Consider the following 21,351-nt stretch of genomic DNA (forward strand, 5'->3'; position numbering starts at 1 on the left):
TATAAGCTCTGTTTTCTCAAAAAACTGAACATTACCCAATACGAACTTAGCAGAAATAGCATATTAAGAGATATATGATTTAACCAGTTGAGTTAGACCTTAACTGCTTAGTCTTTCTAGTTAGACTTCTTAACTTCGTTGATTTGGGCTGCATTATGAATCATGGGCTGCAATACTAAACAATTTCATCAAATCTTAATTGAATTATCAACTCAAATAATACTATGTTTATTATCACTAAAATATTATTATTTATTTACTAAACTCAACAATATATTGTCATATACCATAACTAATTAATAATTAATTTTTAGTATATATAATATTTGATAATTATATTCTTAAAATATATTTTTATAATATAAGACAGTTAACTCATATATATATATTGACCCTTAAACTAGTTCTAAAATTTCATCTTATGTATGTAAAAATTTATTAATTAGTAATAAATTTTTAAATAAAATTTGGATTATAATGGATTAATTTTTGACCTGCTCTGGAAGATGTCTGAGAAACTAAAAAAAATAGCAGCTTTAAAAATTCGTTAAGTTTGGTACTTTGGTTTTGTTAAACGATGTCGTCACAGAAAGTGCAAAAGGCTAACGGCCAAGAAACACATGCTCCACTTATGACTTAACCCACTTCCGTTAGTTACAGGTTTCTCGGGGTTCCCCCAATCTCATTCAACACAAAACACTCCCTCTTGCTGTTATGATTATTATTGTCGTTCACCTCATTACTCCTCTTAATTAGTACTACTAACTATATCCAAAGAACCTTCTTCCCCATCTTCAACGTGAACGACATTCCAAAATTTTAATAACGGAACGCAAAACGACACTGCACAATAAAACAAAATAAAATAGAAAACATAGAGAATAGAATTTCTCAGCTTCCAAACAGATCTCCGTTCCGTTGGTCCCACCGGCGGTAACTATCTTCCGATGGCTCCGATTCCGTCCGAGAATGGCGTCGAAGGAGATGACGAGAGAGAAGAAGAAGAAGAAGAAGAAGAAGAAGAAGAAGAAGAAGAAGAAGAAGAAGAAGAAGAAGAAGAAGAAGAAGAAGAAGCAGAAGAAGGAGAAGAGGAAGATGACGAAGAGGAGCCAAGGCTCAAGTACCAGAGAATGGGAGGAAGTATACCTGCGCTGCTATCTAGCGACGCAGCTTCTTGCATCGCCGTCGCGGAACGCATGATCGCACTCGGTACTCACGACGGCATTGTCTACATCCTCGATTTCCTCGGCAACCAGGTTCGTTCCTTGCGCATCAATTTATTTATTTATGAAATGTTCTTCTTCTGAAATTCTGAGCTATCGTCGTTCAAATTGTAGCTAGCCATTTCGTTTTTTCCCCTCTCTTACGTGATCTTTCGGTAACGTTCCCAAGCTTTTTCATGAACTTCACAATGGAGTGGATTGCATTTGTGAAAATTTATATCTGATTGCAGGTGAAAGAGTTCCCTGCTCATTCTGCTGTTGTTAACGACCTTAGCTTTGATTTAGAGGGTGAGTATATTGGAAGCTGTTCCGATGATGGATCAGTTGTTATTTGCGGTCTTTTTTCCGATGAGAAAACGAAGTTCGAGTATCATCGGCCGATGAAGGCGATTGCCTTGGATCCTGATTACACAAGGAATGCCTCTAGGAGATTTGTTGCAGGTGGTTTAGCTGGGAATTTGTATTTGAATTCGAAGACATGGTTAGGCTATCGTGACCAGGTCTGCAAGATTCTTCTTAACTCTAGCATGAATTTGGATAGTGCTACTCTTTTTAGTGTGTTGAAAACTATAACCATATGTATTGTATTCTCCACAATATATATATTATAAAAGGTTTTGCACTCTGGGGAAGGTCCAATACATGCAGTGAAGTGGCGAACGAGTCTTGTTGCTTGGGCAAACAACACAGGAGTGAAGGTTTATGATACTGCCAATAACCAGCGGGTAACATTTATTGAAAGGCCAAGAGATAGCCCCAGGCCTGAGCTTTTGCTTCCTCACTTGGTTTGGCAGGTCAGTGGTAAAATATCTGAGCACAGACTTGCTATTTGTTTCTGGTGCGTCTTCTCAGAAGCATTATCTGCTTCTATAACTTGATTGAATGTTTGGTCCTTGCTTTAAAGAAATGTTATACTGCAAGACATTTCTTATGAAAATTAATTTTGCTTAATATCCTTCCATATTGTACAGAGTGACACCCTCTTGGTTATTGGCTGGGGAACTACTGTCAAAATTGCTTCAATAAGAACAAACCGCTATCAAGTAGCCAATGGGACATACAGAAATTTTCCTTTGTCTAGTATGAGCCAGGTGGACATTGTGGCATCATTTCAAACTAGCTATTTCATCTCAGGAATTGCCCCCTTTGATGATGCTCTGGTTGTTCTGGCGTATGTTCCTGGAGAAGATGGAGAAAAGGACTTTAGTAGCACTGCTCCTTCTCGGCAGGTATTCACGGTTTCTTACATATGATATGATGAAATGAAGTTATATCATAAATTGGTTTGTTCTTAAACAGGGCAATGCTCAAAGACCAGAGGTTCGAATAGTAACATGGAACAATGATGAGCTTTCAACAGATGCTCTACCAGTACACGGCTTTGAGCATTACAAGGCAAAGGACTATTCTCTTGCTCATGCTCCCTTCTCAGGTGAACATTATCCAGTGTTCTTATATTATGTGTATGAAATTCTCCTGCTGCTCCTGCAGGGCAATAGTTACCTTTTTCATTCAAATGTAGGTAGCAGTAATGCTGGTGGTCAGTGGGCTGCAGGTGATGAACCACTTTATTATATTGTGTCCCCAAAGGATGTAGTTATTGCAAAGCCAAGGTCAATGTCAACTTCTTGATCTTATCGTTTGGTGATTGATGCATTTGCTTATAACCAATAAATAAATAAATAAATAAAAGGGAGAAACAAAGGATGCTGTGTTTTTTTAATATATCCTACCGTACTTTAAAAGCTTTATTCTTATGGGATTGGCAAACAAATAAAGCAAACAGTCTTTCTTGCCAGCTGACCACTTGGCATGGAAGAATATTACAAGGGTTTGGTTCAAGTGATCAGCATTGTTCAGTTTATTCGTGATTATATATATATGCTCATTAAAATATCATAGTACGATAATCTATAGAGCTGTTATTTGTTATTTATTTTAGTTAAATAGATTACATGCCTCAATGTAACTTCTGAGAAAGGGCGTTGCAGTGTTGCACTATCATATGCCAGATTCTTTAACTTTGTTATATTCACTACATTAGTAAATAAATCTAAACACCATTGTTCACTAGGAAGATTAAACGTACAAATGAAGGTTGTTTGTCTTTTAGAGTTTTTTTTATGTAAAATCTCTGAAGTGTTTTGCTATCTTATGAGTTGGGAGTATAAATTGGAAATAAAAAAATTAAGATGATGATGAGAGAAATAAATGCATTTTAATTATTAGGGATACTGAAGATCATATTACTTGGCTTCTTCAACATGGGTGGCATGAAAAAGCTTTGGCTGTAGTTGAATCAAGTCATGGGAGAAGTGAACTTCTTGATGAGGTAAGTTATAAGCTTATCTCATAATAGTGGAATAAGGTTATCCATGTATTTTTGTTAAACCACACATGTCAAAGATTAAAAGAAAAGAAAGATCACTAAAAGAAGTCTTATGGCTTTATGCTTTTATATTGATCGTTTTTTGTAACATTCTAATAGTCAATGTTTACTCCACTCACTCTAACAATCATTGCTTTCACTTGATATGTCTCCTTCTAAATTAACATTTTTCCATTTGATCATAGCTGAGTTTTATATTTATAGGTGGGATCTAGATACCTTGATCATTTGATAGTGGAAAGAAAATATTCTGAAGCAGCTTCATTGTGTCCCAAGTTGCTTCGAGGGTCAGCCTCAGCTTGGGAAAGGTAACTGAACCACATACTGGTAACTGTTAATCAGGCTTGTAGTTCTTGTTTGATGATTGAGTGTCAATGGACTGCTTTCAACAGATGGGTTTTCCACTTTGCTCACCTTCGTCAACTCCCTGTTTTGGTTCCTTACATGCCTACAGAAAATCCTAGACTGCGTGATTCTGCCTATGAGGTTGGTTAAAGCCTAAACCAAAGTAGTCACTGTTACAACTTACAAGTAATGTCTTTATGTAAGCTGCATTCTGCAATCAACTAACTTTGACATTTTTTCTGCTTATTGTTGTACAGGTTGCTCTAAATGCATTGGCTACAAATCCTTCCTTTCATAAGGATCTCTTGTCCACTATTAAGTCCTGGCCACCTGTAATTTATTCTGCACTATCTGTTATTTCAGCTATTGAACCTCAGCTTAAAACTTCATCCATGACTGAACCACTCAAGGAGGTCAGCGTTTCTCATTTTATCTTTTTATAGAAAAAGAAATTTTAGTTTAAGGGAATGCACAAGAGAGAATACGACAAACACAGAATCACGGATAGATATGAAAAGAAATAGCTAACAGATAAACCATGTAACAATGCATGTCAATCCCTTTGAATATCAACCAGTAGAAGACCAATAAATAAACCATATGCTGAGCCCCAAAGGAATACCAACTAAATAATCGCATCCCAAACAAAACCAATATTAAAAAAGAAATCATTAAAAACCCTGGAATTCCTTTCTGCCCTAATACACCAAAGCCCTACAGGAATTGGGGACTGGGATGTCTTACTAGTTATATTTATGTTTTCAATAGTCATTTGCTTATAATGATGTATTTGTTTTCTATGCCAGGCATTAGCAGAATTGTATGTAATTAATGGGCAACATGAGAAAGCTGTTGCTTTGTATGCTGATGTAGGTGGTCGTATATCTTGTGTGTGTGTTCAGGAAGCAAGTGCATTGATTGAAAGTGATTAAAGTACATTTATACTGATTTAGTTCCTACACCCTTCTTTGATGAAACTTTCAGCTTATGAAGCCAGAAGTATTTGACTTCATTGATAAACATAAACTGCATGGTGCAATTCGTGAGAAGGTATGCTTGCAATTTGCAGAAGTGATATTTATCTATCTTTAGTCTTTACAGTGTCACTTGATGTGAGCAATATACTCTACATTTCTTCTTTGGTACTTCATGATTAAGCATTAATGAACCTATAGAATCTTTCTACAAGTTTTGTTACAGTATTAGGATCTGGTTATTGATGTTGTCACATCTCTTATATTTATTTAAATGTATAAAAAAAATGGATGAATAGCAGAGTCCATTCCAATTATCCAAAATTTGTTTATTAATATTTTGAATGGTCTCATATTTATCTGAAGGAGAAAACTTTGAGGTATTTCCTTCCTCTTGTTTAAGGGGAATTGATGTTTTGTTTGTACTTGTATTCACTTTTGTTAGAAAAACTAGAGTTTTTGGGAATGGCAATAGAAAATGACACAAAGAATGGGCATAAATGTTACTGATGAGCCAGTACCTAATGAATATGTTTATGCCTTGTAATTCATAAGATGGTCCTAGATCTTTGTTTATTTATATTATGATTACAAAATGTCACTTGTATCCTTTATATTGGGATTTGGGAGCTTATTGCAATTAGTTGCTTAAATCAAAGGTTATTTTACACTTTAGTATACATATACAATATGCTTATCATTCCCTGAGCTATTTTTAGCTTTCGGTTTGTAAACAAAAGATTAACTTTATATGCTGATCCCCATAACCATAGAACTTAAGTTGACCCTATAATTTTACTTATTCTAATACTAAATTATGAAATGACACATATAACCATTACTTTGTGTGCTTAATGAGCAACTAACTGATAACCAAATCAATGTCATTAACAACATATTGTATCCTTAAAACTTGTCTATATAGCTATTGGTGTCTCATTATACATGCTGTACCTGTTCAGGTTTTCCAATTAATGATGATTGATTGCAAGCGTGCTGTTCCTCTGTTAATCCAAGCTAAAAACTTAATAAGCGCTCCTGAAGTTGTGAAGCAACTTCAAAATGCTGATAATGAGTCTGACTCAAGATACTTCTTGCATTTATATCTCCATTCATTATTTGAAGTTAATCCACATGCTGGGAGGGACTTTCATGATATGCAGGTAGGCTCTGTTTCTATATAGACCTTTGCAAGCTTACTTTATGGATTCTTAAACGTAAATCAATGCAAAATTTGTATTTTGGATTTGTGAAATCCACGTGTTTGCTTTCACTGCTGCAACCTAAGGTAGTTGCTGCTTTGTAAGTCTGTACTTTTCATCCTGGACAAAAGAATTTCTTCATCTTTTTAATGACTTCTACATGACTCATATCCCGTTTTATTAACACCAACCTGTGAAGGCCAAAGCTTCTATTCATAGAGTCCCAGTTTGCTCTCTGGATGTTTGAAAAGGTATAAGTCATCATATACTGGTTTGTGGGTGCTTGCTCGTTTGCTGAAGTTTTTCTCTAGAAAACAAACATATTCTTTCAATTGTAAAATTTAATTAAATAATATTATTAGCAAGGAGAACAACAACCTACATCGAATATATTAAACTTCAACAACGAAAACAAATATGAAAGACTGAAATGCCGTAACTAAAGAATTTGCTTTTTCCTGTGCCATTATATCCTTTCTAATTCATCCAACCAAAATTCCCTTACACCTGGTGATTCACATGCAAGTATGCAACAATAAATGTGACGTTTTTCTTCCCATAACAGCTTGAATTGGTCCTATATGGTCGTGCCCTTGGCTATATCTTTGGATTCTTAGGTCCCATTGCCTTGTTGCTCTATGTACACTGTGGAGACTTGCCCTTGTTTTCGAAACGGAATCAGAATTTCTTATTGTGTAATAGAAAGTAACTAACTGTCGTCCGCACAATCAGTTATAGAATGTTTGGTTTTGATTAGTTCTGATCTCTGAAATTCAATCTGTTTTGCTAACAATTGTCGGCTATTACTGCCATATTTGCAACTTGTAGACTGATGGCCTTGTTTTATTGATGCATTTCTTTGTCATGTTGGAGCATCAGTATTCATTTCAAGCTATTATAGCATATTATTGCTATATTCTTCCTCCTTTCTTTGCCTGCAACTGAATTTTTTTTCTCAGTTAATATCATTGTTTTTTCTTCTGCATAGGTAGAACTATATGCAGACTATGATCCAAAGATGCTGGTACCTTTTCTTCGAAACAGTCAACATTATACCCTTGAGAAGGTTTGGGATCAACCTGTAAATGACAGCTATATATTCGCATGCTAGTGATTCATGGAACCATTTCTCAATCGTTTTTCAGGCTTATGAGATTTGCATAAGGAGAGATCTAATTAGAGAGCAAGTCTTCATCCTAGGAAGGATGGGAAACTCAAAGCAAGCTCTAGCTGTAATTATAAATAAACTGGGAGACATAGAGGAGGTACTTCAACTATTCATCCAGAAGTGGATTTTGGTTTTAACTTTCAACCGCAATCCAAATTTTGAATCAGAATCTCTGGCATTTTATGTTGATTTTGGATTGGTCATAATCTTTTGCAGGCTGTAGAGTTTGTCACCATGCAGCAGGATGATGATCTTTGGGAAGAACTAATCCAGCAATGCCTTAACAAACCTGAAATGGTATACCTTGATAGCTAAGATGTATACTTATCTGTTCATGCCTGTTTGGTTATTTTTGTTGAGAACTTTCTTGGGGTGAAAATGAAAATTATTTAGGTGCATGCACTTATTCAATATTTTAGTAAATAGAAGTAACCAATCAGATTTTCTGAAGCCAAAAGCCATGTCTTTAACATGACCATGTACTTAACTCCCCTATCTCCTTCCCAACACGTGAAAACTGTCATCGCAAGTTTTGTTTGTGTCAATCATTTTAAACAGCACATCTTTTGGCTACGGTTCAAGACAAAAATATCGAAACAGCAGAGAAAAAATTCTTTTGGTGTAGAGACGGCCAGACGGGGACAGAGACACAACTTTTTTATCCCAAAAGACGAAAAATTCTTATACTTACTTCCCCAAGTGAGGACAGAAACAGAATCCAAGTGCAAAAGTGTATTTCTACCATCATTTCCAGTGTCTCAAAGCTAGGCCAGTCATATTTGTTAACCCAAAGGTTGCTGCTGGGCTCTGTTTATATCTTAAATCTGAACTTCTCTTCTATGTTTTTGCTGAGTCGAGTTGTCTTGTGAACGTTATTGTACTCGGCACATCTTGCCTCACCACATCATAACACTAGTTTTATCTGGAGTCAGATGATCAAAGATCTTTCCAGCGGGAGAGGGAATAGGTTATGTCTGTTGTCCCCTACAACAGTTTGTTTGTTTTTGGTGTGGGAGTTAAAATGTTTAAGAAGAAATAAATCCTTAAAAACAAACGATCCAATATTCACTTGTTTTGTATACCTTGTCTTTGTCCAACGAGTTCTTTGATTCTTGTAATTGACAACAGGTGGGCATACTATTGGAGCACACAGTTGGAAACCTCGACCCCCTCTACATTGTAAATAAGGTTCCCAATGGGATGGAAATACCTCGGTAAGCAATGAATGTGACGTAACAACTAATTAAAAAGTATTTTGATTGAATATCGCACTCAGTTTTAGAAGATGTCCATCTATCTGTTTTTGTATTTGAACTGAGGAATTTGGATTCTCTAAAGTGAGGAAATTAGTATAGTTATAAAATGAGAGGTTAATCACCGTTGAATTTATAACTCATTATATGTAAATCTCACTATTTTAATTCAATGGTCATTAAATACTTACTTTTTTACTTTACAAATCTTTTCACTTTAGAGGATCTTGATCCTGACTTGGGTGCTCAGAAGGTTCATGGTTGCGTAGGTCATTCCGGCTTCCCAATTCCAGCCTTATTCAGTAGCATTATGTTTTATACAGTGTAACTTAATTTCTCTGTCTACTCTTCTGTAGGCTAAGGGATCGGCTGGTAAAAATTATCACTGACTTCAGGACTGAAACATCACTTAGACATGGGTGCAATGATATACTTAAGGTTCTTTTCTCCCCCACCGTACCCCTAGTATAGTATAGTATAACGAGAAACCTTAGAATCTAATTAATTTGATATTATATTGTATCCCTCTGATTTTTTGACATCAAAATAGGCGGACTGTGTCAACCTTTTAGTTAAGTATTACAAAGAGGCAAAGCAGGGAATATGTCTAACTAATGAAGAAGATGAGCCACGAGCGAAAAGGAGAGGTACTAATGCTTCGCACTGGAAATCATCTAGTTTTAGAACCATGGAAATGAACTCAAAGATCTCTAGGGGAGGTGCAAGATGTTGTATATGTTTTGATCCCTTTTCTATACGTGATGTATCGGTCATTGTTTTCTTTTGCTGTCATGCTTATCACTCAACTTGTCTTACGGATTCTTCCTACACTAGCAGTAGCAAGAAAGAGAGTGGAGTCAATAATAGTGATGATAATGATAATGATGATGATGATGATGATGATGAACTGGAGGTTGGTGGCCCTCGAATGCGATGCATATTGTGTACTACTGCTGCTAGTTAGGGTGTGTTGCGTTAATGCTTGGTTGTGTGTGCTTGCATGCATAAAGAGGTGCATGTGTGGTTTCCCTCTTCCTGTTGCTTCAATATGATGTCAATTTTTTCAATCAATATATAATGATATAGGTTTTTATTTCATTTTTTTTAATGTTGCCTTCACTCGTATTAATTATATCTAGTATAAATATAAATACTCACTAAAAGAGTAATTATAATGACTACTGAGTTACTACTACATGACTTACATTTTATGGTACTGTGGTATAATATGTATATAACAACAATAACAATAACAAGTAAATTACTGGTTACTACACATCATTCTTCAAAAGGAAATATCGAAATTATATTTTTAATATATTAAAAGTGCATTAAAATATATAAAAAAAGAACTTTATTTTTGGGAACAAAATTTATAAAATAACAGAATGAGGGAAGCGAGTATTATTTTTGGGCCCAAAGCATGAATCAAAGCGCATAAGTAGCAAGGTAATATAATAGGGATCAATAATGATTGACTTCTATCATGGCTTCCTGAATTACTCTTCAAGTGATAGGAGACCATGGTTTTTATGAGGATGAAATAGATTCCGTTACCCGCCCAAAAAAAAGAAAGAAATAGATTCCGTAATTCATGGAAATTCAATTTGATGTGTGTATTAATAGTTCATTACCATCAACAACTTTGTCATCTTACAACCAATTCAGAGTGTAGAAATTAGGCAAGGCTTACATCAAAACTTTAGGGTAAAAAAAATGAATTCTATATGAAAGTTGATTCCTGTCATTGTTTTGTAAGATCATCAGCTCAATCAGTTTCAAGACTTGAATCAAATTGGCAGCACCGGTGTCCTGTCATTGAACATGATATCATTGATTTTGCCCAAACCTATATCTGATATAGGCTCCATGGGTCGCAAGAAGAATCATCTGAACAAAGAGATATCAATGTCAATTAACACCTTGACAGCACATATGAAATTATATATCCTTTGCTAAGATGACTAGAGTTGGATTCTGCTGAAAAGACAGTCAATAGTTTTCAAAAATAGATAACAGACTAGTACTTACAAGTTGTTTACAAAATGAAAATCACCATATCTTTGATCCAGCCACCACCTTTCTTGGCATTCCAAATTCAATAAGATAGATGGATGACTAGTCATACATAACATATATAGAATAAAGAAGCATAGTATGAGAGAGAAAGCTTAGTTGGAGTAACGTAGATTGTTGAAAGATAGAAGATGCATAATTTCATTTTAACTAGTTTGAATATATAAGAAAAACTATATAACATTCAATTATTAAGAGAAGGAATCATATGAAAAATAGATCAGTAGTTAGAGATATAACCAATTTTTTTTAGACGTGGTGATATATAATAGGATGTAATAATATTATTTAATTTATATATATAATCAGTCATATTTAGTGAGATAAGATTTTATTGTTATTATTATATAATTAATTTTTATATAATTAAAAGTCTATATAAGAGGTTTTTTATATTTTTGGCCTGGGCGTGATAACTGATTATGCATGGAAGGTTCGTATTAATAGAAGTCACTCATGTTTTCAACAAAAATGTGCCAGTATCGATTTGAATAAAAAGTTTCTAATGCATAAACCTAGCCAATAAATAAAATAATTTTTCATACATAAAAATGTGAATTATCAACTTTGTTTACACATGTTGCCAAAAATTCCTAAGTTTTTCTTAAAGAATTTTTTTAGGCTTTGAGTGAGGGCCACCAAAAGAGTATGTTTCTTGGGGTCAATTTTGGTGATGCCACTGGTGCAGTTTGTGGTGATGCAACTGGTGCAGTGTTTGGTGCAGAGCTTGGTGATGCAGCTGGTGACACTGAAGGTGATGCTGCTGGTGCAGTTGAAGGTGAAGCTGCTGGTGCTTCCACTGGAGCTTTAGTCTTAAATATACCTTTCTCCATATTGCTGTTTTGTTGGAAAATAAATAAATAAATAAACAAATAAAAAGGGAAGAATGAAAAAGAAAAAGAGAGAAGATGTTGAGGGATATATATGAATATACATCTCAAACTAAAATTAACTTAGTTTTGAGCTTATAAATATATACCTTAAACTAAGACTCAAACATCAAATTAAATTGGTTGATTTTAAGTTCTTGTTATTAAGGGTAAAATACGAAAAAAATTGACTATCGACAAAATCAGATATATGGATTTTTTTTTTGTTGATTTATTCAAAGATTTATATATATAACTCACTTTTTTAATTATCAAAAATATATAGTGCTGTCAGAATGGATCAAGTTTGTTTAGTAAAAAAGTTAATCAAAAGTTGATATTATAATCCAATGATTTTTTTTTTATTTTCTATTAAAAGTCATGTATTTAAAAAAAAAATTAGATAAACAAACTGACTTTTTTAGCTTGACAACTTTTTTTAAATAGATCAGACAACTATTTTAAAGACATATATATATACTTGATTTATAATTTATTTTTTCATATAAATATTTAAATTTATACAGACTAATTTATCTGTTTGACACCATAAACACATATTTGTACTTTATTCTATTACAAAATTGATGACTTTATTTAGGTTATGATTTTATAAATCAATACACCAGCCATGATTATTGTAAAAGAAAAAATAAATAAATTTTAATTTTTTATTTTGAATAAAATAAATTTTTGATTGATTAAAAATATAAAAATATTTTTTATTTTTTAAAAAGGGAGATATCTACATTTTTTTGTCTAAAATATACAATGACAAATTTTTAAAAAAATTGAAATACCTCATATTTTTAAAGATAAAAAATTTATTTATCTTAAAAATAAAAAGTCAAGTCTCTATTTATGGTTTTGAGAGATATAGTAAAGTATGTTACCGTGCTTGTTCAACCCAATCACTGAAATTAGGGAGAGAAGGAGGAGAGGGAGTGGAAAAACCGAAACCACTCAAAGCATCAGCAGCAGCCTTCTTGGCAGCAGCTTGAGCAATAGAGTTTCTAACACCTTCCAAATACGACGATGAGGAATCTGCAGATGATTCGTGATCTGCAAGAGCCTTCTTTGCTTCATCAATGGTGCTCTCAGAAACTGAAGAAGAAGAGTAGAGACCACCAGCTTGGCTTAGGCTTGCTTGGTTGAACATGCTCAGCCACACATTATTGCTGCTGACGTCATCACCCACTACTGTACGCACTGGGAAACCCAATATTGTGAATGTCAAGGCAAATACCAAAGCCAATGATAGCTTTGCCATTTCCTTGTTTTTGATAATTAGGGTTCTTTGTTGCTTCTTTTTTTTCTCCAATTAGCACATGCAACCCTGTTTGTGATCACTTATGGAGGATGTATTTATAGTTTTTGGGAAGTATTTCATTTTCATGTAACAAATTATAACGTCCTTCAATAATAAACATACACTTGTTTGGTGCTCCGCCGTAACAGATGCTGATTATTTCTTTGTACCAGGTAATACCAAGTGGTGGGCAGGGGTTTATTCTCCCATTATTATTATTATTATTATTATTATTATTATTATTATTATTATTATTATTATTATGAGAGTAAAGTATTTGTTTTTGTTACAACGTTTTGGGTAAATTTTATTTGTGTCTATAATGTTCAAATTTTTTTATTTGTATCTTTAACGTTTATAAAAGTGATTTAATGTTATCCTGCCGTCAATTATATTAATATATCAGATTATATTTTTCAATTATTTTTACTTTGATGTATTCATTCTCAATTAGGTCTTACTTGGATATGTTCGATTTTAATATTGTACCAACTATTTAGAGTGGATTATGACCGGTACTGTGAAACAACAATTTCAGAGTTGGAGAGCTGTCCCAATGAGGAAAGAGATACGCAGGTATTGGCTAGTTGATTTCTTCTCAATGATATGGACTATATGGTTACGTAGAAATGATGTCATTTTTCACAACAAGGAAACAGGGGTTATAGACTGCGTGGATCAATCCTTTTCATATGCCAGAGAATGGTGTTGTAAATAACTCATGTTGTTGATAGCAATGACGGAAATGACATAGGAGTTGTACGACTATTTTGATTTGTTTTGTATTTCATGCTCCACATATGTGTTAGAGCTTTTTATTTCAAAAAAAAAAATATACCAACTATTTGTGTTCATGTTCAATTATATGTTCTTAAAAAAGTGAAGGGTAAAGTATATTTTTTCTCCCTAAAGTTTGGCAAAAGTTTCAAAAATACCCCTAAGTTTTATTTTGTTTCAATTTTGTCCCAAAAGTTTTCGATTTGCATCAAATATACCCTTGACGGCTAAATTTTCAAAAGATTTAAGACCAATCTAACAATAATGCATGAAAATTATATTTGATTTGCTTGTGTTAAGGGTTGTTCTTATAAAATTGTTGTTGAGTTAGTTTTAAATTTTTTGAAAAATTAGTTCATGGGTATATTTGATGTAAATTGAAAACTTTTGGGACAAAATTGAAACAAATAAAAATTAAGAGTATTTTTAATTTGAAACTTTTATCAAACTTTAGGAACAAAAAACATACTTTAATCAAAAGTGAATTATGTAAATATTTTAGAGATTAGTTTCAACTTTTGATGAGCTATTATTCGGAGTAGATCGTCGGTTCTGTTCTAGACATTTGTATTCTAACTTCAAGAAGAGATTTTTAAAACTCCAACTAAAACTCATGATGTGTAATTGATGATAAGATAACATTAAACTACTTTTATAAATGTTAGGAATATAAATAGAACAATTTAAACGTTAAAAATATAAATAGGACTTATCCTAAATATTAAAGACAAAAGTAATACGTTTTACTCTTATTATTATTCAGATACTTCCTCTAATAAATTATTATCTATAATATTTTTAACAACAAACAATAAAAAATATTTAATAGATAATTGGTATATACTTAGTAAAATAATATATGAACATTATTTTGTACGGAATAAAAAAATAAATTTTTAAATAATTAAGCCAAAATCATAACAATAACAATAAAATAATGTTCAGAATGTTATTTGTCAATATGTATGTACTTAATTATCTATTTTAAATGTTATTTGCATAAAATATAATATATATGTAACAAAAATTCATTGGAGACAAACATATAAAATTGAAGACAGAATAAAATCTCTTCTTCAACAATCTTTCTCTCCAATTTCAATATCACACTATCTACTTCTTTAAGCTGAACTGCTAACAGTGTTATTCACTTATTCTAACTTTTCTTTTTGCATCGTACTTTTTTTATTGTTTATTCTTGTTTCTCGTGGAGGTTTGTCTGCGGCTACTTTGAATTTGACCGAGTCAACAGAGCAGCAATCCCAAAGATAGTAGCTTATTTGTATACAAAATTGGAAAGCAGGTATATCGCGAATTATTTTAACAGTTAATTTTAATTAATATATATTATATATATTTTTTATAATTTAAATTAATAGTTAAAACAATTGAAATATCGATATTTTAGATATATTTAAAACTTTTCTTACAGAATTAATGATTGTTCTTTAATAAATTAAGAACCAATTTTTTTAATTTTTTAAATAAAAAAATTAAACACAACAAACTAAAAAAAAAATCGAAAATACCAAATTAACAACTAAAAATATAATCAAATTAAGAATCTCAATTCGTAGTTATTTTTGACATTATTATTAATAATCATAAAGATTAATATTCAATAGTCAATACTATTCTACTCTTGTTTTTCTCTACATCCCAATTTTTTTTGAAGATCCTAACATTGTTTTTTAGTCGAATATTTTAGATGACACCAAAAAATCTAACTTTCTTTTAAGATATTTTTATCTAATTTTTAAAATATTACTAAATTGTATCTAAAAAAAATTACAGTCTACTAGAAGCAGTCAACCAGATACATTAATACATTGTACCTACCAAGTAAATTTAGAAGTTACAAACAAAAAATAAATAAAAGATATTCTCAAATTATTTTTACATAATACATAAATATTATCATCTTGAATTCTTGATCAACAACATTTAATTTACACAATATTTTATTAATATTAACCTTGTTAATTTAGACAAACCAAACAAATAATTCAACTCTTAAAACAAAATCTCTTTAAATAATATTAATAAAATTATAATTTATTATATGAAAAAGTATATAGAACCAACTTCAAATCAACAAAAAATGGAACAACTTAATTAATTATAAATATAATAATTAGTTTTATTTATTTATGATTTAAAATATTGGTTATTAAATGTTTCACCACATTCAAATTAGGAGGAGATACTTTCAGTATCATTGCAACGTGAATCACGAAAACTGATTCAATTAGTTTTCGTCTCTTCGCCCTCTTTCCCTCTCCAAATGTTTGAAATATGATAAATCAGAAAATAAATTCAGAACTATCAAATTTACAAAGAAAAAAAATATCCTAATGCCTAACATAAACACCATCCACGTAGAGGTTTTAAATTCACCCAGAGACATTACACACAAAAAATTAGAAGGATAAACATTTATTTTGTCAAACAATTTGATCTTTTTTTAGTTATTAATTTGATTGATTGTAAAATTTCATAAAATTAAATAACTAGTTCCAACTCTTCCTCCTCCGGCTATTAAAATTTCATATCTGTAAAAAAAAAATAAAAAAAAAAAAAACTAAAGAGAGATTTTTTTTGGATGTACTCATTGATTCATACATAGAAATTTAAAGAGAGAGAGCCTATCAATTAACCTTAGTCTTTTATTCCTTTTCATTTTTCGTCTTGATTATTGACCCTAGTTTATTCAAATCTATTATTCCCTTATCGTAATTGTTTGTCCTTTTTCTTCTATCATTTCGTCGTTCAATTATTGCTGCAATAGTAGTATTTGTGGGGTTTTTTTTTTTTTTTTTTTGGAATATTTCGATTCAACTCCTAAAGTCCATTATGACATTCTTTTAAAACCTTTAAGATTGTATGTTATTAAGGTAAAAGAAAATGTAAATGCTTTTTTTAATGTGTTCTATTTTAAAACTATTATGTACATTTTGATTATGTATTTTTTTACGGTATTTTTTAATTTGATAGATTAAAGATTAATTTGTTATAAATTTAAATTTTATTTAAATATTTATTATTGGCTAATAAATTACTATATATATAATAAAAATTAAAATTCGAACTCTCGCCACATATTAAAACAGACGAATGAACTAACTACTCTACCAACCTAAATTTGTTACATTTTGATTATGTATGTTGACCTTTCTTATTAGGTGCATATCAATGATGGGGCACTACTTAATCAGTTAATCCATTGGGAGAAAGTGAGAAACTATGTATAACAATTATTTCTTATAATTATTTTTAATATATATAAAATATTTTTTTAAATCTATCCACAGTAGTTAGTTGACTATCTTCTAGTCTTATTTTTATTGGATGAGGAATCCACGAGCCATTTTCCGGCAATATTTTTTTTTTTTTTTACTATTATATATTATTATTATTGTCGTCGTTGATATTATTATTTTAGACTGATATTATTGTTGTTGTTGTCGTGGTCACAATATTTTCCACACTCTGATGGGGCTATGTTTTTATTATTTATTACTATTTTCTGTATTTTCCACAATCTATATATCTAAGCCTAGCAAGAGTAGAGTTCCCTTTCGAATATGCAACAATATTCCATAATGACAATTACGTACAGAATTACTTGGTCAACATTTCAAATATTATTATTCCTATTACATATTTATAGTAGTAATTGATTGACATTGACAATTCTTAAAACGCGTTTCTAGCACAAATAATCCAAACCTTATAATTAGATGAGAGACAACATAATAGACTTGTAAATCAATTTAACAATATTGCATTTTAACGATTTTATTAATTATTGTTCAAATAAATTTAAGATGACATTTAAAAAAATAAACTACTATTTATTTAATTTTCCGTGTATATAAAAACAACTAAACCTTAATTCGAAGTGTATGAACATTTTATTTTATTTTTAAACTAGTCTTAAACCTTGACTGTGATGAATCCTTGATTTTCTCAAATTAAATTCGTATATTTTCAGACGAAAAATAAATATATCTCTTTAATCTTTGAATTGATATGGAAATTGACGAAAACATCGCGTGAAATTGTACCATCAGAAAACTACACTGGAGGAAGAAACAAAAACCAACTTCTGGCTTAGAATATCACCCAATGAATTGAGTTAAAATGACATTAAAATGTTGAGACGTTATAATCAAAACTATATGACAAATAAGTAATGTGACATATTATGTTAACAATTATTATTATTATTATTATTATTATTATTCAAGCTAAGGTAGTCACTATATATTATATATACACAAGACCTTAGCATGAAAATTTTAATTTCATTTTGTACGTTTTCTCTTGTTGGTTAGTTGTTCAATATAAAAAATGTGGATTGCTGTAGAATAAATAAATAAATAAATAAATAAGACTCTAGTATTAATATTTACCAAAATTACTATTTTAATATAATACATAACAATTAGGGATAAGTATGATTTTGGTCCTCAACGTAGAGACTGAAAATTTATTTCGTCCTCAGCCTTTTTTCGCTCTAAAATGGTCTCCAAGGTTTCAGTTTGTTTTAAAATCGTCCTTCGGACGAAAATACCTTTCTCCCTTCACCTCAAAATCAACCAAAATCAACCACCACCACCACCACCACATCATCATCATCATCATCATCATCATCATCATCATCATCATCATCATCATCATCATCATCATCATAACAGAACCACCACCACCACCAGAACCCACCATCACCACCACCAATTTTAAAATCATCATGGTCATCATCATCATCATCAAAAATCCATAACAATATTCCACAACAAATTTCAGCAACAACAATATTCCACAACAAATTTCACAAAAAATCCAGTTCACAGAAAAAGAAGAAGAAGAAGAATGAAGAAGAAGAAGAATTGGTGGTGCGGTGGTGCGGCGGAAGAAGAAGAAGAAGAAGGTGGTGGTGGTGTGGTGCGGTGGTGCGGCGGGGTGCAGAGCGGTGGTGCGGCAGAGCGGCGGGGCGACGGCAGCGAAGAGCGGTGGCGTCCGTGAAGACTGGTGGCGGCGGTGAGACCCTTCCCCTTCCCCCTCTTCTTCCCGAAACCCCCCTCCCCCTCTTCTCCCTTTGCGTTCCCTTCCCCCTTTCCCCGAGGAGCAGAGCGGCGGCGACAGCGAAGAGCGGCGGCGGTAATGAAGACCGGTGGCAGCGGCGAGAAGAAGAAGGTGGTGGTGCGGTGCGGTGCAGCAGGATGGCAAGGCGGCAGGCGGCAGTGCGGTGGTGCGGCGGTCCCCTTCCCTCCCCCCTCCCCCTTTTTCTCGCGCCCCCCTTTCTTTCTCTCCCCACCCCCTTCTCCGTATCTATCCCTTTCTTTCTTTTTTTTTTATTTTATATTTATTTTATTTTATAATTTTTTGAATGAGGGGTAGTTTGGTAACAAAAAAATAAAATTGGTAAAAAGGATGATTTTAAAACAAATTGAAACCTTGGGGACTATTTTAGAGCGAAAAAAAGGTCGGGAACGAAATAAATTTTCAGCCTCTACGTTGGGACCAAAATCATACTTATCCTTAACAATTACTATCTCAATATAATACATATGATTAATATATTTACTAATATATGTAGTAACATAAATATAGAGAGAGATATTAATAGTGTAGAAGGAAGGAAGATAATGTTTATTATTGTGTGGCAGTATAAAGAGAGGAAGAATTGTTATTGATTTTGTGTGTACGTATTATCACAAATCCATGCTCTATTTATACTTGTCCAAGATTCTCCTTTTCAAACTTCATTAGTATAAATTTTATCATGGGAAAACAAAGGACCGCTCATAGTTAATATTGCACAGCCCAAAGTTAACTTGATTGGAGAGATGGACATTCATACTTATCATAACACTCTCTCTTGAATGTCCATTTAGGATTGTTGCCTCATTAAAACCTTACCAAAGAAAAACCCAATGGGGGAAAAAACCTTAGTGAAGGAAAAAGAATACAATATCCTTTGTGATCGGGACTGCCTCATTAAAAATTTTATCAAGAAAAACCCAATAGGAAAAAAAACCTGACCAAGAAAAAAAGAGTACAACCTCCCCCTCTTGTCGACATTATTTAATGTCTCGAAATCGGCGCATTCAAATCTCATGTACCAATCTTTCAAAGGAGGATTTTGGGAGTGACTTTGTGAATAAATCTGCCAGATTGTCACTTTAGCGGATCTGTTGGAGATCAATTGTCCCTTGATTTTGAAGATCATGAGTGAAGAAGAATTTGGAAGAAATATGCTTTGTTCTATCACCTTTGATGTATCCATCCTTAAGTTGAGCAATGCATGCTGTATTATCTTCAAACAGGACAGTTGGAGCTATCTTATGATCAATCAGTCCACATGATGATAGAATATATTGGATCAAACTACTGAGCCAAAAATACTCGCGACTAACTTCATGTATCGCTAGTATTTCGGCATGATTAGAGGATGTTGCAGCAATCATCTATTTCGTGGACTCCATGATATAGCTATTCCACCATATGTGAATAGGTATCCTGTTTGAGATATCCCTTTATGTGGATCAGACAAATATCCAGCATCTACATAGCCAACTAGTTGTGACTTGGATCCATAGGGATAGAACAATCCCATATCAATCGTCCCATGAACATATCGAAAGATTTGTTCGATTGCACTCCAATATTTTCTGGTTGGAGAGGAACTATATCTTGCTAGTAAATTCACAGCAAATGATATATCGGGTCTTGTATTATTAGCAAGATATATTAGCGCTCCAATGACACTAAGATATGGTACTTCAGGATCAATGATATCTTCATTTTCTTCTTTAGGACGGAATTGATCCTTTTTCACATCCAAAGATCTTACGATCATTGGGGTACTCAAGAGATGTGACTTATCCATATAAAATCTTTTCAAGATCTTCTCTGTGTATGTTGTTTGATGAATAAATATCTCATTTTTTATATGTTCGATCTACAGGCCGAGACAAAATTTAGTCCTTCCAAGATCTTTCATCTTAAACTCTTCTTTTAGAGTTTTTATAATTGTTGGAATCTCTTTAGGAGTCCCAATTATATTTAATCATCAACGTACACAGCAATTATAATGAATCCAGATGCAGATTTCTTTATGAAAACACATGGATAGATATCATCATTCTTGAATCCATTTTTGGTCAGATACTCAGTAGGACGATTATACCACATTCGTCCAGATTGCTTTAAACCATATAAAGATCTTTGCAATTTAACTGAGTATAATCCCTGTGAATATTCATTGGATGGTTTAGATATCTTTAGTCCTTCAGGGACTTTCATATAGATATCCCGATCTAATGAGTCGTATAAATAGGCCGTTACCACATCCATTAAATGCATATGCAGTTTATGATATGCAGATAAACTGACCAAATAACGCAATGTTATCGCATCCACTACGGGAGAATACGTTTCTTCATAATCTATAATGGGCCTTTGTGAAAAACCTTGTGCCACAAGTTGGGATTTATAGCGCACGACTTCATTTTTCTCATTTTGTTTTCTCACAAATACCCATCGGTATCCAACAGGTTTTACATCTTCTGGTGTACGGACTACAGGTCCAAAGACTTCATGTTTTACAAGTGAGTCTAATTCAGCCTTCATGGCTTCTTCCCATTTTGGCCAATCATTCCTTTGTCGACATTCTTCGACTAATCTTGGTTCAAGATCCTTATTTTCATGCATGATATTTAATGCCACATTATAAGATTTGGTTATCCTCTTTGTATCGG

At 32.5% G+C, this 21,351-nt stretch overlaps 2 protein-coding genes across 3 annotated transcripts; one reads left to right on the forward strand and one right to left on the reverse strand.

Moving 5' to 3' along the window:
• The first annotated feature begins 656 nt into the window (after nucleotides 1–656).
• Nucleotides 657–9,662, forward strand: LOC107605751 (vacuolar protein sorting-associated protein 41 homolog). 2 transcript variants are annotated; one of them, XR_015886247.1, is made up of 20 exons: nucleotides 657–1,256; nucleotides 1,454–1,723; nucleotides 1,838–2,017; nucleotides 2,195–2,452; nucleotides 2,523–2,655; nucleotides 2,746–2,836; nucleotides 3,453–3,555; nucleotides 3,817–3,920; nucleotides 4,005–4,098; nucleotides 4,215–4,370; nucleotides 4,764–4,826; nucleotides 4,942–5,007; nucleotides 5,894–6,094; nucleotides 7,122–7,199; nucleotides 7,279–7,398; nucleotides 7,518–7,598; nucleotides 8,430–8,515; nucleotides 8,776–8,823; nucleotides 8,911–8,992; nucleotides 9,105–9,662. XR_015886247.1 is itself a non-coding variant. In XM_016307722.3 (19 exons), exons 1-19 carry the CDS (start codon nucleotides 948–950, stop codon nucleotides 9,516–9,518), a joined length of 2,889 nt encoding a protein of 962 aa, XP_016163208.2. In that variant the 5' UTR covers nucleotides 657–947; the 3' UTR covers nucleotides 9,519–9,662. The 2 variants fall into 2 exon arrangements, 1 of the variants encoding a protein (XP_016163208.2); XM_016307722.3 differs by lacking the exon at nucleotides 8,776–8,823.
• Nucleotides 9,663–11,153: 1,491 nt separating this feature from the next.
• On the reverse strand, nucleotides 11,154–12,784 carry LOC107647822 (uncharacterized). Its single transcript, XM_016351869.3, has 2 exons — nucleotides 12,393–12,784; nucleotides 11,154–11,467 (listed from the first exon to the last, which is right to left on the reverse strand). Exons 1-2 carry the CDS (start codon nucleotides 12,767–12,769, stop codon nucleotides 11,248–11,250), a joined length of 597 nt encoding a protein of 198 aa, XP_016207355.1. The 5' UTR covers nucleotides 12,770–12,784; the 3' UTR covers nucleotides 11,154–11,247.
• Between the last annotated feature and the right edge of the window lie 8,567 nt (nucleotides 12,785–21,351).

This window comes from Arachis ipaensis, chromosome B6, assembly GCF_059453495.1.
Source record: "Arachis ipaensis isolate K30076 ecotype BB chromosome B6, ASM5945349v1, whole genome shotgun sequence".
Lineage (NCBI taxonomy): Eukaryota > Viridiplantae > Streptophyta > Magnoliopsida > Fabales > Fabaceae > Arachis > Arachis ipaensis.